The 14,724-nt window shown below is 39.8% G+C and overlaps 1 protein-coding gene across 3 annotated transcripts in view; it reads left to right on the forward strand.

The window, feature by feature from the left end:
• SPATA5 (spermatogenesis associated 5) overlaps positions 1-14,724 on the forward strand; it is a 229,961-nt gene that overhangs the window by 175,612 nt on the left and 39,625 nt on the right. Inside the window, exon 16 of one of the 3 annotated variants that reach the window (XM_052814817.1) lies at positions 5,172-5,609. The exons of the other annotated variants lie outside the window; for them this stretch is intronic. Within the exon in view, the coding sequence (XP_052670777.1) occupies positions 5,172-5,240 (69 nt within the window). The 3' untranslated portion in view covers positions 5,241-5,609. Of the gene's footprint in view, positions 1-5,171; positions 5,610-14,724 lie in introns of those variants that run through there. 3 annotated transcript variants of the gene reach the window in all.

Here is a 14,724-nt window from a genome sequence, read left to right on the forward strand (position 1 = left end):
CAAACAGTAAGCGCTCATCATAATAAGATGTCAGTTCTCTTCAGAAATGGAATACAGTCAAAATGTTAAAAGCTGAAAACTTGCTCTTCGTTTCTAACATTCATTGTTACTGAATTTGCAAAAGTATTTGTGAATTCAGTGAAGTAAACTCAAGGAAGAAAAACCTGGGATTTGGGGGGAGTTTAAGAGAGTTTTTTGCATGTGATTACATTTCTTTTTAGTAAGTGTGTACGTATATATATCTCAAAAGAACCTTCCTTTTCTTGTTTATGATTTGCTTCAAGCATATATAGAAAAGTAAGTTCTATAAACTCAGCCATCCAGAAAGTATTCTGTTCTTTCCTTTTGTCTTCTTTTTTTGTATAGTTTTTGCACTCATGAGCTAAAAAAGAAAATATTTTGAAACTCATTGGTTTATTTATTTTTAAAAAAAATCTTTATTTTATCTTCATTAACCCTTGTTTATTAATAACAATATTTATGAAGAGCAGGGGGAAAAAAGCATGAAATTCATTTGTCCTCTATCAATGCTTGGAAGTTGGAGGAAGAAAGTGAACTTGAGAATTTAGGCAGTATCTTACCGTAGGCTAATTGTTTACCATTAAAAAGAGAGCTTGCATGCAGGAAGGAGTGTTATGTTTTGGGCTTACTTCCTTGTAAGTCATAAATCTTGGCTGTATAAATGTTCAGTCATTAATTAAGGCTTTCAAATTAATCTGTTTCCTGACTGGACTTGGCTGGTTTTGCATAGAGCAATGCTGTTGCCCAACTTCCCAGTTTAGGAGTGCTCTCAAATGTGTGATATGGAAGTATGGTGTTTACTGTGGAGAATTAATGACCAGCACCTATGGGGAGGGGGGAGAAGAGGCATTTTGTTACTAAGGTGCAGGAAATAGGGCAGTGGTATCAAAATGGTTTTATGTACTTTAATTACTTCCCATACTTCAAACAATGGCAAAAAATGGCTTTTTTATATTCATAAATGTCAGTCCCGAGCAGTATTTTTCTCTCCTTTCATTATTCTAGGATAGTGTTCTGTCTTTGCAGTTCAGCCAGTTTACTCAGGATGATATATAAATACAGCCAAAAAAGTGTCTCTCATGATGGAAAAAGATTTCAACTTTTGTTAGAGACTTAATTGGTAATGTTATCACTCACGTAGTAGTATCATTGCATTCATTTGAGCTGCTCATATAGTAACATGGTGCTCATTTGGGTCTTGCGTCCTACTTGTGTTACCCTTTCTTTACAAATATATGTGTGTATATATATTTGTCTCTCCTTTCTTACTTAAGAAGCCGTATAGGAGCTTTTACCATATATTTAATTATTTCTGTAATATTTAGGATTTTCAGCAATTCATATTTGGGTGATGATATGTACAATATACATTGTACTATAAACATCCGTGTTACCTTTAGCACTTAATTATACACAGGTCTGTCGTCGCCCTGTTGAAAGTGAGTCTACTAGCTCTTCCTCTGAAGTGAACATCCCCTAGGTCATGAAATGACTTTGCTGTTAAAGGTAAAGCAGCAAAAGCTGCAAATGAATCATCCAGCCAGGCGTGGTATTTTAAAACCAGGTAATCCCAAAGATGTACTACATTTTGTAGCTCTTTCAAACCAAAAATGTTTTCATAATCTGGGTTCCAGTTGACTAGATGTATATTGCAGCAGTCAACTTCCTTCAATTCCGCATGTGCAATGGATTTCATAAATAACTTGTAAGGTTTCTGTTCCGAGCTGTCTAATTTGTACACAAAACCTAGAGAAGTAGGAGTTAATCATGAACATGAATAAAAAAGATCTCTCGTTAGCTCTTTAAAGACTTGGTGTTTAATCTATGACAGTGTGTCACTGCTCATGTTTTCTTTGTCATGAAAATGCAAGGAGGTACCACAGTGCTAATCCATGTACCCTGTACCAAGGAACTAAAAAATAGTCTGCAATGTGTGCTTACAAATCTGAAACACTGTTATCTACCGTGAACATATTTGTCATTACTTTCATGTATGTGTTGCAGCAAGGAAGATATTTGTTTCTTAATGGCTAATTAGAAATTGATCTGGCCATGTTTCAAAGTCTGACAGAATTTGAAATCTGAATTTAACTCTTCAGCTGAATTTCATCACCTTTATCACTTCAACCAAAGCCAGACTATTAATACCTTCTCATTTCTAACCTAGTCAAAGTTCAGATTGTTACCCTACAGCATTTCAAAGATTTTCATGTGCGTAAAAAATTCCCTGTAACAAATGGAATTATTTAATGCACTTAAAATCAAATACATGTTTGAGCTTGCTAAATCCAAGGATTATTTCTTTAATTCCTAAAGGTTAAAATGCTTTCTAGTTTAATGTATATTATTAATTAGATAGCAGATATAACAGAAGATGTATCAAGTTTTTCTTTATTTTTTAATTTTCAAGCTATGATGTATTTTTGCAGCCACAGTCTATTGCTGTCACTTACGTGCCTGTCATTTCCTAACAGTTCATTTCTGTCAAACCAACTGATGCATGAACTAGCCAATGCTGTTTTGTGCAATTAGATTTTGATATAGCAAAATGATTTTTCCACGACCAAGAAAACCCCTTGCATTTTAACGGGATCAAAGGGAAGGCATGTTCTCGGTATCAGTTAGTCCCATGCTAAGTCCCATTGTAAATGTTTCCAAGTCTTTCAGTATTGCTTTTTACAGATTTCTAATATGAGACATGGCTATATGTGTTTGTGGGGAGCTGTGGCCAGATGAATCCCTCTCCTTTTAGTTAGCGTTTTGAAATTGAGTACAACTCAGTGTGGCTTCAATGCTACTGTAGGCATGTTAAAGAACAGCCTGACTTTTAAAAACAAATCTGCCACTCTTAGCACGTCTTTTTGAAGCAGCAAACTCTTTTCTTTTTTTCTTTTCCTTGCCCCCATGAGATTATTGCCACCCAATAAGTTCTTTCAAAAATAGCTCCATCTGTAGAAATTGGCTACAGAGATGCAGCATCAAAGGTGCGTGGGCAGCAAGTGACCCACCGAGTCGGGCAGGTGGTGGAAATCCAGGTGAGCCTATCGTGGTAAAAGTACCATGTGGAGCATGATGGGAAGGCTTGCTAAATTATAAAACAGCATTAAGAAACTGTGGTAATAAATCTCTCTTCTGCCAGTCTACATTTCACTGGAAACAGTCCTGGACTTGCTGGGAGATATGTTGGATTGTCTCATTGGTTTCTTCTTTCCTGTGAATTTGATAAATCATTTGACACATCGTATTCGGTAGCAAGTAAACGGTATTTCAAAGCCTGAAATGATGCCTGTGTGACATTTATAATTTGAAATCTGATTTTACATAAAACTTGGAAGGCATTCAGTTTTGTATTTGGTAGTATCCTAAGTAACTACCTAAGTAACAGAACAAGGAGCCACCTAGGTAACAGAACAAATTATAGTTTGCCTTATTTCTTGCCATATACTAAGTAGGACTGGTTTTGCAGTGTGCAGATTCAAAATCAGGAACTACCTTCAAAATACCTGTGCGGCATTATTGCAAATTTTGTCTTTCGCAGGCCACGCATTCATTTTGGTGCCTGGCTTCTGTGGGGTGTTACCAGTAGGTTGCATCACGCCACTGTAGACTGGCTGGTGCTGGTTTCACTGCCATTCTGATGCCATACTGTTGAAAGAGGGACTTGGAAAACACAGCAAGGAAGCTTAGAAAGTTGCTAAATTAAAAAAAAAAAAAGAGTACAGCAGAAGTAGTTCAACCTGTTAAAAAAAAAAAAAGTGCTTAAAACTGCTGACTTGACAAGAATAAATAAGGTAAGTTAACGTAGGTTGTGAGAGCCATGGCCAGTGACAGCTCCCTGGACCACAGGAGCTGCTCTACTGATCTCACAGTCCTGGGGCTCCTAAGGCTTTTCCTAAAGAGCCAGTGCAAAGACCCGTGCAGTATTGTCTTGCGATCATTGCTCATGCTGTGGTTTCTCAAGGTGAACAAAACAACATTACTGGTGTTAAAATGATAAACCTAGTCCAGTCCTAGCCCAGTCAGGATCTGCACAGAACAGGTTGTTCCCTGCGAGTTGGAACAACACTGATAACATTTGGCAGGAATAGCAAATACGCGTTAATATGTGCATTATGATAACAGAGAGAGTCTATTTTGAGGTTTATATTTGATACTAATAATTCATCCTTGGTTTTGAGATGATTCCTGAAAGAAAGTATTTCCTTCCTACAGTGAACAGTCTTTCTTGAAAGTCTCTCATTTTTAAAACAGAGAGCTTTTAGTCACTTTATTTTTACCATTTAAAATCCAGCAGTTTTGTTGTACTAAATTTCAGCCTGCCAGGACTTTTTAGCACCAGATTTTTTTCATTTGAAAATAGTGAGAGGTTTTTGTTGTTTGTTTCTTCTTAATTCATATGCAACATTTAAGGAAAGCTTAATTAACCCCAGCATGCAGGGAGAGGGAGAGGAAACAGTGCTCAGCAATTGAGAATATAATTAGCTAAATTTATACAGAAGTGATTGTATTACCTAAATCCCTTTTAAAAATTTATTTATTTATTTATGGATGAGTTTGGGGGCTAGGAAGGGAGGGCAGGCACAGGCTCTGTAAAAAAAAAAAAAAAGTGGAGGGAGTAAAAATGGTTCCATGGATCTGGAAAACAGAAATATAATGAGCTATCTCTTGTTTCTCTGTCGAGCTGAAGCACTGGTCTTCCTCTTAAACTCTGACTCTGTCAAGGACTTTTAAATTTCAGCTTAGGAGGTTTGCAAAGCTTGGAAAAGCCATGCAGGTCGAATCCTATTCTCAAGGTGTAAACATAGGACCGGACTGGTGCTGGATACGAAGGCCAGTCTTTTTACTGTTTTTTATTAAAATATTTTGTTACTTCTGCTGCAAATTAACATTGGTTTGAACATTTTCTCTCTTAAGCATTGTTCAGTCTTCCTCATTAAAAAAACATTTCCTCAATAATAATAGGTTCCATATGTAGATGTACTATGTATGTAAAATGATACATATTAATGTAAGTAATCACACATGAAAATGTGGTTTTTTGCTTTTCACTATGTAATGACTCTTCCCGCTCCAGCCTTCTGCCCCCCAAACAAGCAGAACAACAAGAAAACCCATTGAAAGGAAATTCGCAGTTTTAAATAATTTTCCAGATACCACGTTTTCCAAGTTCAAATGGAGCTGGCAAAGGAGGCAGCCGGCCGGCAGAGATTGATCACTGACTTTTCCAGGAACAGCTCGACTTTCTGTGCAGCGTGGTCGATACCACGGGCTTGCGCGTGCCTGACAGCGAGCGTACTGAAAGGCCTCGGTTCAGGAAGGCTGTTCAGCATGTGCTTCGCTTCAAAAATGAGGGCAAGTCCCTCCTCCTTCAGGATCCTTTATGCTGACAAGGAGGAGACTTACTCAGGTGCTTACAGCTGAGCGTTTGCTTGAGTGTTTTGCAGAACTGCAACGTTGTGCTGAGATGGAAAGGCTTTACAGTACTTCGCACACCATCTCAGAAACATATGGGGAAAGCATTTCTTAAAAGGAAGAAAAACAAAACCCCTTTCCTTTTTAGAGGCTTGCAACAGTATTCCAACATTTGCCTGTAGAAATAACACCCGACCTCCATTTCATAAAAAAAAAAAAGAGCTATAAAAAGCCAAGTTACCTTGTGAAATCTCCGTATCTTTTCACCTTTTGTGTATGATTTTAATAAAAGGAAGATTTCCATGTGTTCTGGTTAAGTCCTGTAACATGATGCAGTCCGTTTGGCCGATGAGATGTTCTGCAAATATCCTGCAGCAGATGAGCTTGCCGGCTTCTGCGGGGCAGACAGTGTAGGGAGGGGAGACGGGGGAGAGCTACAACCATTCTTCACTCTTGGCAGTTGCATGTGCAACAACGCTTAAAAAATCATCGGAACCATTTCCCAAAGAAAAAGGGACACATCAGATTTTTCTTCAACCCAGAGGCTGATGACAAATTAAAAAAAAAAAAAATCCTGAATAAGATGAAGTAGTACAGGACATAGCTGTCTTGTTACTTACGTAGAAAAAAATGCAGTTATTAAGTTTACTTTTATACATTTTGCTTTAGACTTTCTTCTGGTAAAAAATTATTTAGAAACACTAAATTGAATAATTTCTTTAGTTTTGTGTCGTTGACTTAATTTTTTACATTAGAAATAGAATTCAGAATGTTTCAGCTTGAAAAGATTTTAAGTATTACAATTCAAAATGACTTTTTCAAGACTTCTTTTCAATTTTGTTGCTAAGTGTAAGGAGTGAGGTTGAATTTGACCCTTTGTTTATTTGCTTTTGGATTAGATGATATATTCTGCTTGGGAAATATTCTATTCTCTGTTCAGCAGAAAGCTTTTACAATTCTGCTTTTGGATGAACCTAAAATTAGAGGGAGTTTGGTTTTCTGGAACAGGCAGAGAATAAAAAAAGAAATAATTTTTTTTTTTTTTGCACATGTTGATAGATGGCCCTTTTACTTCAGCATCAGCATCCATTTTCAGCTCTTTTCCTGCTGCACTTCATCATTCTTTTGTTAAGAAAACTGAGCATACCAGGTAGCACTAATACTCTGCAGGCTGCACTTTCACATGGACCCATGTGTTTATGTTCTTATATTTATATTGACTACACACTTGAAAGATAATGCTTTCTATCTCAGCTGGAAATGGTAAAGTTGTAGGAAATAGGTGTTACAAAGCCTATAGAGGAATATTTAGTTGATCTGTATCTTAAAACGTATTCTGTTTTGAAAATGTATTTAAATGATTGTATGATTATACATAGTTGTGGGTGACTAATCTAGTCTATTGCTGCAGGTCATGGGAATAGTCGTAAAAAGTATTTATTCTTAACATGAACCCGGATGCATGCTTTTCCGACATGTTTCCCATATGGTCTGTAAGTAAACAGTAAATCAGATAGAGAAGAATTGAGGAAAGAGAAGAAGCGTGTAAGTGGGGATTCTGCAGCACTAGAACTGCAGCCCTACGTGGTTTGAAGCTGTAGCTTGTTTTCTCTCAGAAGCAAAGAAAAGAAAGAATTAGTTTAAGTGGAGCAAAGATGTTCTGCAGACCTAGGAACCCACTTAGGTACAGGCACCGGCAAAAACCGTAATTAAAATCTTCATCAGAAAAGCATTGATGGAAGCACAGAGAAAACTGGTCATCTCCAGAAATGGTGTGCCATTTGCTCACTTATGCTTAGTGCTGCAGCAGAGGCTGGTGCTTCTCTGCAGACTTCAGCCTGCACATCCTTTTCCTGAAACCAAAGTGGTTTTGGGGAATTGCTGGTTCCATTCTGACAAATTGCCATTCCTGTCATTATTGACCTTACCTGCTTCTACCTCACAGGGCATATCTGCCAGAATATCCCCGTCAGACATGTGGTTCTCTGCTTGGTCCTCTCTGCTCGCATCGGGAAATCTGAACCAGGGAGACAGGGACATTGCAGATGGTCTCTGCGGGATATGGTTAGGGGTCTGAGCCGTGAGGATGCAAAAACGCATTTTCTATTGCAGCTAAAGAACACACAAGAACTCCCGAGTTACAAACTTTGTACACTGGCTGTATGAGTGGGAGGGTGGGAATTGTGCTTGGCAGGAGAAACCGTATTTTGACGTTGTCACTTCAATATACATGAAAAGCTTCAATCTCTACTCATTTGTTTGCTCCGTGTGTATCTGTTTTACCTGACTTACCTTTAATTCCAGTTGGGGAATCAGTCCCAAGGCTCTGCAGTGTTGTTCCTCAGTACTTGTAGCCTAAGCAGTTTTTCTTTTAGCCACCATGGTAATTTCTCAGTCACAGAAGGGGGCCATTTCATAGCTCCGGTATCTTAGGCTGGGAAATTTGCTCTCGGATGCAGCTCACACAGGCTTTCCATGCCCTGCAATCCCTCTGATTTTCCTAACGTCCTTGCCTTCTTTCGTGGGCTAAAGAAAGTACGCGCTTTCTGTGGGAAACGATTGGGAGATTAGAGAGAAGAAGTTGGTTTCAGTCCAAAGGGTGGTGATATATATTAGCGCAGTTTAGAAGATAAAGCCAAATCTCTATTCTCTGTTACCTCGTGAGACTTCAGCCTAGGGCTAAAGGCAGCCACAGACGAGTGCTCTTTCTTGTACTTCTAAGGGCACGTCAATGTGAGGAAGTTATCCTGGAATGAGATAGGGTGTGAATGTAAATGCAGTAGCTGTTCCAGCATAACATCCTGTGGAGACAAGGTCTCGGTGAAGTGACTAAAAGCAATGGAATGACTTTGGTGGAAGCTGAGGACACGGAGCCCCTGCTGCGGTCCCCCCCAGCAGCCAGCCCTGCTGGCAGAGGACGGGCTGAACCCCATCTCCCCAGCCTTTTTTTTGGTGGGGATCCGATGTCTAACCATCTTTGCACTGGCTGCTTTTCCTGTTAATGTCACTTGTGGAAATTGTGATTTACTGCTTATTTTATCAATTGTCAGAATGAGGTCGAGGGTGATGGCCAGCAGTGTTGCTGTAGGTAACTTGTGAAAACGCAAACCGTAGTTTAACACCCAGTGTGTGAATGATGAGGAATGTTTTAGCTCTGCCATCTCTTACTGGTTTTTGTCGTTCCTACAGATTATAACTCAGGCTTTGATCATCTCTGCAGGTATCTAAGGTCTGTTGCTCTTGAAGTGGTGCAAAAGGAAACCTGCAAGGAGAAAATGTATACTTGCACTTCTCTTTCAGAAAAAATTGAAACATTAATGAGCTGTTTGCAGTATCGGAGAGTTATATGTGTGCACACGCTCTTCGTGTGGTACTCTGGGAGTTAAAAATCACCTTTTTTAATGCTTGTGAGGTTGCTACACCAGGTTTTAGGCCTATGCTATATGATTGAGTTGTTACCTATTCTTTACAGTCTGCTGAAAATTAGTGTTTATTTTTAAAGTGCCTTTCTCCAGATTAAGTAGAGCATTAATTAGTCAGCGTGAGGAACAGAGTGCATTATTCTACCGCAGCTTTCCGTCATGTCAAAAACTCATTACCAGATGTAGAGATCATAAACAAACACACATGGCTGCTGCATGTAAATCTTCTGCAGGATAAATTACTGCTGATCTCTTCTGATTAGATCGCTTTGTCTTCCAGCTCATTAATACACTTTCAACCATGGAGAACATTTAGGTGCTAATAACTCACAAAGCAATATACCAGAGAGCATTAACTTTCCATATTTGTTAAACACACTTCAATCTGGATTTTTTGCCCATGGTCTAGGCTACTCTTTTTTTTTTTTTTTATCTTGAAAGAGTAGTTGCATGGGCAAAATCTTCCTTCAGAATTGGTATTTGCTTCAGCAAGGTCCATAGCGGGATATATAAATAGTCTTCCCAAAGCCACGCAAGGATGATGCTACAGAAATGAATCTGAAATTATTAGGGCAAAGTCTTTGCTGGCACAATCCCTACGGGAGTTATGCCAGCAGATAAATTGGCCCAAGGATGAATAAACCTAATGAAAGCTGGGAATTGCTAATTTAGGACCCAATCCTGCCTGTTACCGGGGAATTAGATCCCACTACAGTAATTCCCATGGCAGTCCCTGGGACCAGTCCCTGCCATGCCAGGTACCCCAGCGACTGCTGTCACCCTCCGACACCCGTGGGCAGAACAGGGGTGGTGGGAACCCACGCGCAGAGACCAGCTCCAGGCAAGGGGGTGTTCTGGAGCTGCTGGAGATGGGCACGTCAGGCTCGCGCACTCTGGCCCTGCATCCCTGCCGCATTCCTTTGTGCCCCTTTCAAGTATGTATTAACACTTGTTCAGCTTTGGGTCAGGCTTCTTTTGCTCCTCAGCACGCACCTCGTTAGAGGGAGAGGAGACATTAGAGGCAATATTCTGTGCTCAAATAACAAATGTTTGTGGCAGACGGTAACAATCTCAAAGTCACGGTAGATTATTGCAGGTCTTGTTATTTCCAGTAGGCAGATGATAAATTTTTAAATGAGAATGAGTACCTGTATAAAGACGACGCACATGCACGGACATTGCTATACAGGTTCTAACAAACTGGAGTCTGTCCCAGGGAGCTAATAATGGTCCATGTGGTTTAGGATGTGAATGAGCACTGATCCCAGGAAGGCAAGCCATCCCAGGTGTCAGCAGAGCCTGCTAGGTGGTGAAAAATGACATCCGTGGTAGAGCCAAGACTTGTAATCCTATGTTCAGTTCCTTAGAAAAGGGATAATGAAATGGCTGACTCCTGTTTGGAGTGACTTTTGCCTAACCCTGCCAAGGTCCCCGGTGTGTAATGTCTCCCACGCTCCGGTGGAAGAGCCCGTATTTCTTACACCTCTCCCAACCTCTCCGAGAGCGCCGGCCACCGACCACAGCTTCCTGCCCAGCAACCTTAGCAAAATTATCCAGCAGGGATGAGTAGCTTTGTACCAGACCTTCCCATCTCTTCCTATTTTCCTTTTACTGGAGACATTGATATTTAAAAAATAGGTAGAAATACTTAGTGACTAACTGTTTTATTGCCTCCTCTCTGCTTGTATTGCAGCTCTTAGTGGAAGCCCCTGGCTTTCTGTGTCGGGTATTTAACAAGCTTAGATGTGAAATGCAGACGGTTTACACCTTGGGAACAGACCATTTGGGTGACTGTGAAAATGAAGGACGGTAGTTTGTAGAAGATCTTTATGTTAAATACATACCACATGGGCTTTTGGGAGCTCAGGATACCACTACTTCTGATAGATGCTTTGCACATAATAACCTAGCTGTAACTAGTTTAATGTTAATGCTGTGTTTAAGATATAAAGCACCAAAGAAATGTGTTACACTGGTATTAATCACAACTGCTTTCTGTTACCAGTGCACATATTTTAGCATTCATAAATTAATTGATCGAATCCTTTGCTGGAAACTGTCTCTAGTTCTAAAAATGGGTATTACTGAATCCAAAGTTTTGCAGCACCAGTAAGTACCATCACCTTAAAGTAAAAAAATGTCTTGGTTGTTGATTGAACGGGTTCTGCTCGCTGATTTATAGCTTCCATTTATCTTCCAATTATTAAAAGCAGATAAGTGTTTTGGAACGTATTTAAGCATGTGCTTTACTTCAGTCGTGTTTACTGACGTCAGGGGAACCCGAAGCAGATGTGTGTGTGCTTTCAGGGATGCTTTCTTGAAACGAGGAGAGAGGAGAAGAGAGAGAAGTCTCTCCTTCCCTTTTTGGCTCTTCTCTTTTCATGTGTGAGTAACATATTGTGTGTCTGGTTTTGTTTAAATTCAAGGATGGCAAACAACCACATTCTGTGAAAACTTCCTACTTCTTCCCATCCTTCTTTATGGTTTGTTTTTTTCTTCTTGTTATTGATATTTGGTAACCTGCAGAGACAAAGTGATGTGAAACTTGGAGGTCTTTACAGAGGAGTTTATTCTAGTAGTGTTTGTGTAAAGCCCTGTGGTCCCACTAAAGCCCCCTAGTTCCTTTGCTTGGTTTGTTTTTTTAAACACAGCCTTAGCATGGGCTAATGCTTCATTTACAGGGGGTCTGTCGGGAGAGAGGTGGTAGCAGGGAGATGGATAGGAGAATCTCCCAGCTCACGACAGTTGACTGAATTGCCTTTTTGTACTAAAATAGCGTTCCTGAAGACTGTTTCAGTCTTTTATCGCTCTCGTGAAATGTACGGATACTTGTTGGTAAATTACAAGTCTGTGAACCCAGTAAACCTCTTGATTCTTCTGAATCAAGTGTGCTTAATGTTCAGATGAATTTGTATCTTGAGATTTAAATGGCATTAGCACTCATTATGTACTTTAACTACAAAATAAGAGTGTATATACAGACTCTACTTTTTAGAAGGGAAAGAAATCAATAGTATTTTTGTTTGGGGATTTACTTTTTTTTTTTGTTTAAACAGTGAAGCATTTCCTGACATGTTTGCAACAGCTAGGCAGGATGTTTGTTGAATTCGCCTGTATATGTAACTGTTACGTGGCTATCCCTGCTTTGCCAGCTACTTGATTAGTGTTGTGACAGACCAAACAACTGATAAATGACAGCGCTGAAAATAATTTTGCTGGTTTCTCGGGAAAGTGTAAAGACTAGACTCTTCTGCCGTCTAAGGGCCGTTTGCATTGCATCTAAAATATTCTGTACCTTTAAAGGTGAGGAGAGGAAGATTTTCGAAATAGCCAAGAGTGTACATAGTTGTAGCATTAACGGCTGGACGTCACATCTTTTTCTCTCCACCAAAGTTTGGCTTATGCAAATAGGGTTATGGTGACCCTAATTATGAAGTCTAGTGCTGATCTGAGATTCCAGACCCACTCTTCTGTGTGCAAAAATGTCAGTGTAAACTCTTGTTGAAGCCGTGTAAACTTGATCAGGATCTTCTTTTAATAGAGAAATCATATTGGAAAATACATCTGTTCCCAATAGTTCTAAGAAATGCCTTGTGGCAATTAAAGCAATCGCTTGCTTAGAAAATAATACCAGGAAAATATCTAGCACATTTTTACTGTTTTTTTCCCCTTCTAGATATATACTGTGTTAAAGAGAAGGATCAGCAGTCCATCAATAGTACATAAATTAAGAAGTCCCGTGGTGGCTGACTTAATAATCTAAGTAGTATGTATTAGCTAAAGGAGAACTGCAAAGTAGCACGTACATTTACTGCGTAGCTGACTTGCTGTAAGGCTGTCAGGCAGTACTTATCTATAAATCTTGCAAACTGAAAAAAATCCTGATAAGATTACCGTGATATGACAAATGCCAGCTATAAATAGATTTTTGACTTCCTGCTCATCTCTTCTTTCTCCTGCCCTTCGTACTCGGCTCCGGTGTAACAGACTGCCAGGGCTGTGCAGCTCCCCCAGGTGAAGGTCAGCTCTTGATATATTTTTGATCATCATGTAAAGTTCTCCTGTTAGTATGTGGTCCCCATTTTAACCTCTTTGCAGATTCCCCCGATTATCCCAAATCACTTTCACATGGAGCTGAGGTTAAGCTTTATTTCTCTTGGCTTGTCCTTTCTGTAGCAGACACTTCCTCTTCACTTTGAAAGGACAAAGCGATGTTCAGCTGCCTGGGCCTGCGCCCAGCATTTGATTTATACATTATTTAATTTCCTTTAGAAAATTGGAAGCAGAACTGTAGGAGTGGAAGTCAGTCCTTTTCATTTGTTTAAGGATCTTTTAGGGCTAATATAATCATCGATAGTGGATGTCAGCATGATTAGGGTGACTTAAGGTAAAGCAAAGAAAATTGAGTACCAGGGGAAATTCTTTCGTAGTGGAGAGGGTGCCAAGATTTATAGCTGTGCACAACATCTGTGGGTTATGAATTGTGGCATTAAAAAATGAAAATGGAAAATCATCGGGTTTTTGAATGACGTGTTGAAGACACCTGCCTCCCCTTACTGCACAGCAGGCTGGGGCAAGAAAGGTTTGCACCCTTTGTGTTACATTTGCAATCATTTCTTGGACTGTGGTGCTCTCTGGAACTTAATTCAACCAACTAACTAATTCTGCAGAAATTCTTCAGTTAGTCCAGAGGTTTTCATTTGGGCTGACTCTGCATTCAGTTCTGCAATTAGGTCTGCACATGCCGTGAAGTGACTGCCAAGACAATTTGAAAATTTCTCATGCAGTAGAGTCAGGAAATTAAAAATTAACTCTGGAAAGGACATCATATAATATTTGGCAGTGTGGTTTGAATACTGTGTCCACTGAGGGGTGGAAGGTCCTCCTCTTACCAAAAAAAAAAAAAAAGTATGAAAGTTGAAATACGTCTTCCATGGGATTTTGAATGACCCTCAGCTGAGGGAAGTATTGGAAGATGAGAGGCCTGTGGCATACATGTGCTTATGGATACAATATGACTTACTTGTGGCTTTTAATTTAGCAAAATAGCATTTAATGACGTAGAGTGAGAGTCCCACGTTGTTTCAGGGCTCTGTGGTGCTACGGCTGCTGTTCCCGATGTGGTTCTGTGGGGGACAAAACCACTTCAGTGCTGGAGTGTTGCTGTGACTCTACGCCCATTACCAAGTCTCTCAGAATTACGGTATTTGATTTGTAAGTCATTACTGCACTTGATAAGTAGGAAATGCACATCACAGCATGAGTGAGGCTTTCTGAATTACAGCTGTGCTGTACAACCTGCGCTTTCTGATGCAGCCTGTGAACACGCGGATGAGGCGCTTTGTATGTGCCCTTTTCACTAAAGCAAGCGCCTTCACAAATTTGGGCTGCTGAGGTAACTAATAGGCGTGTGGTGTCGCACAAATGGAAGGAGGCAATGAAATCCAGCTTCCCCATGACATTTCATGCATTTAAAACATGCTCATACCATACAAAGCAAACTATTGATGTCACAAAGTCTTCCAGATACCATGAAAAGTATTAAATTTGATATCAAGTAGGAAATGTTAAGAACCTCTCCTGGTCTTCACAGGACTGAATAATTACGAAGTGGAGAGAAGATAGCATTTGGTTTTTGGTTCAGTATGGAAACCGGTACTTCTGTGGTAGCATCCTATATGTGCTGTCTTCATTCTTTTGATCATCTTTTACTGTGTTTGGAGAGGGGCTAAAACACTTGCTGTCCCACTCCTGGTGTCTGCACATCTAACATGAAATGAGTAAATATAATATACTGGAAAGTGGAAAGCTCATGCTTTCTCATGCACATAGGCAATTCCTGAGCAAATCTTCTGAACTTCTCTCTTGA

This window comes from Harpia harpyja, chromosome 2 (assembly GCF_026419915.1).
Source record: "Harpia harpyja isolate bHarHar1 chromosome 2, bHarHar1 primary haplotype, whole genome shotgun sequence".
Classification (NCBI taxonomy): Eukaryota; Metazoa; Chordata; class Aves; order Accipitriformes; family Accipitridae; genus Harpia; species Harpia harpyja.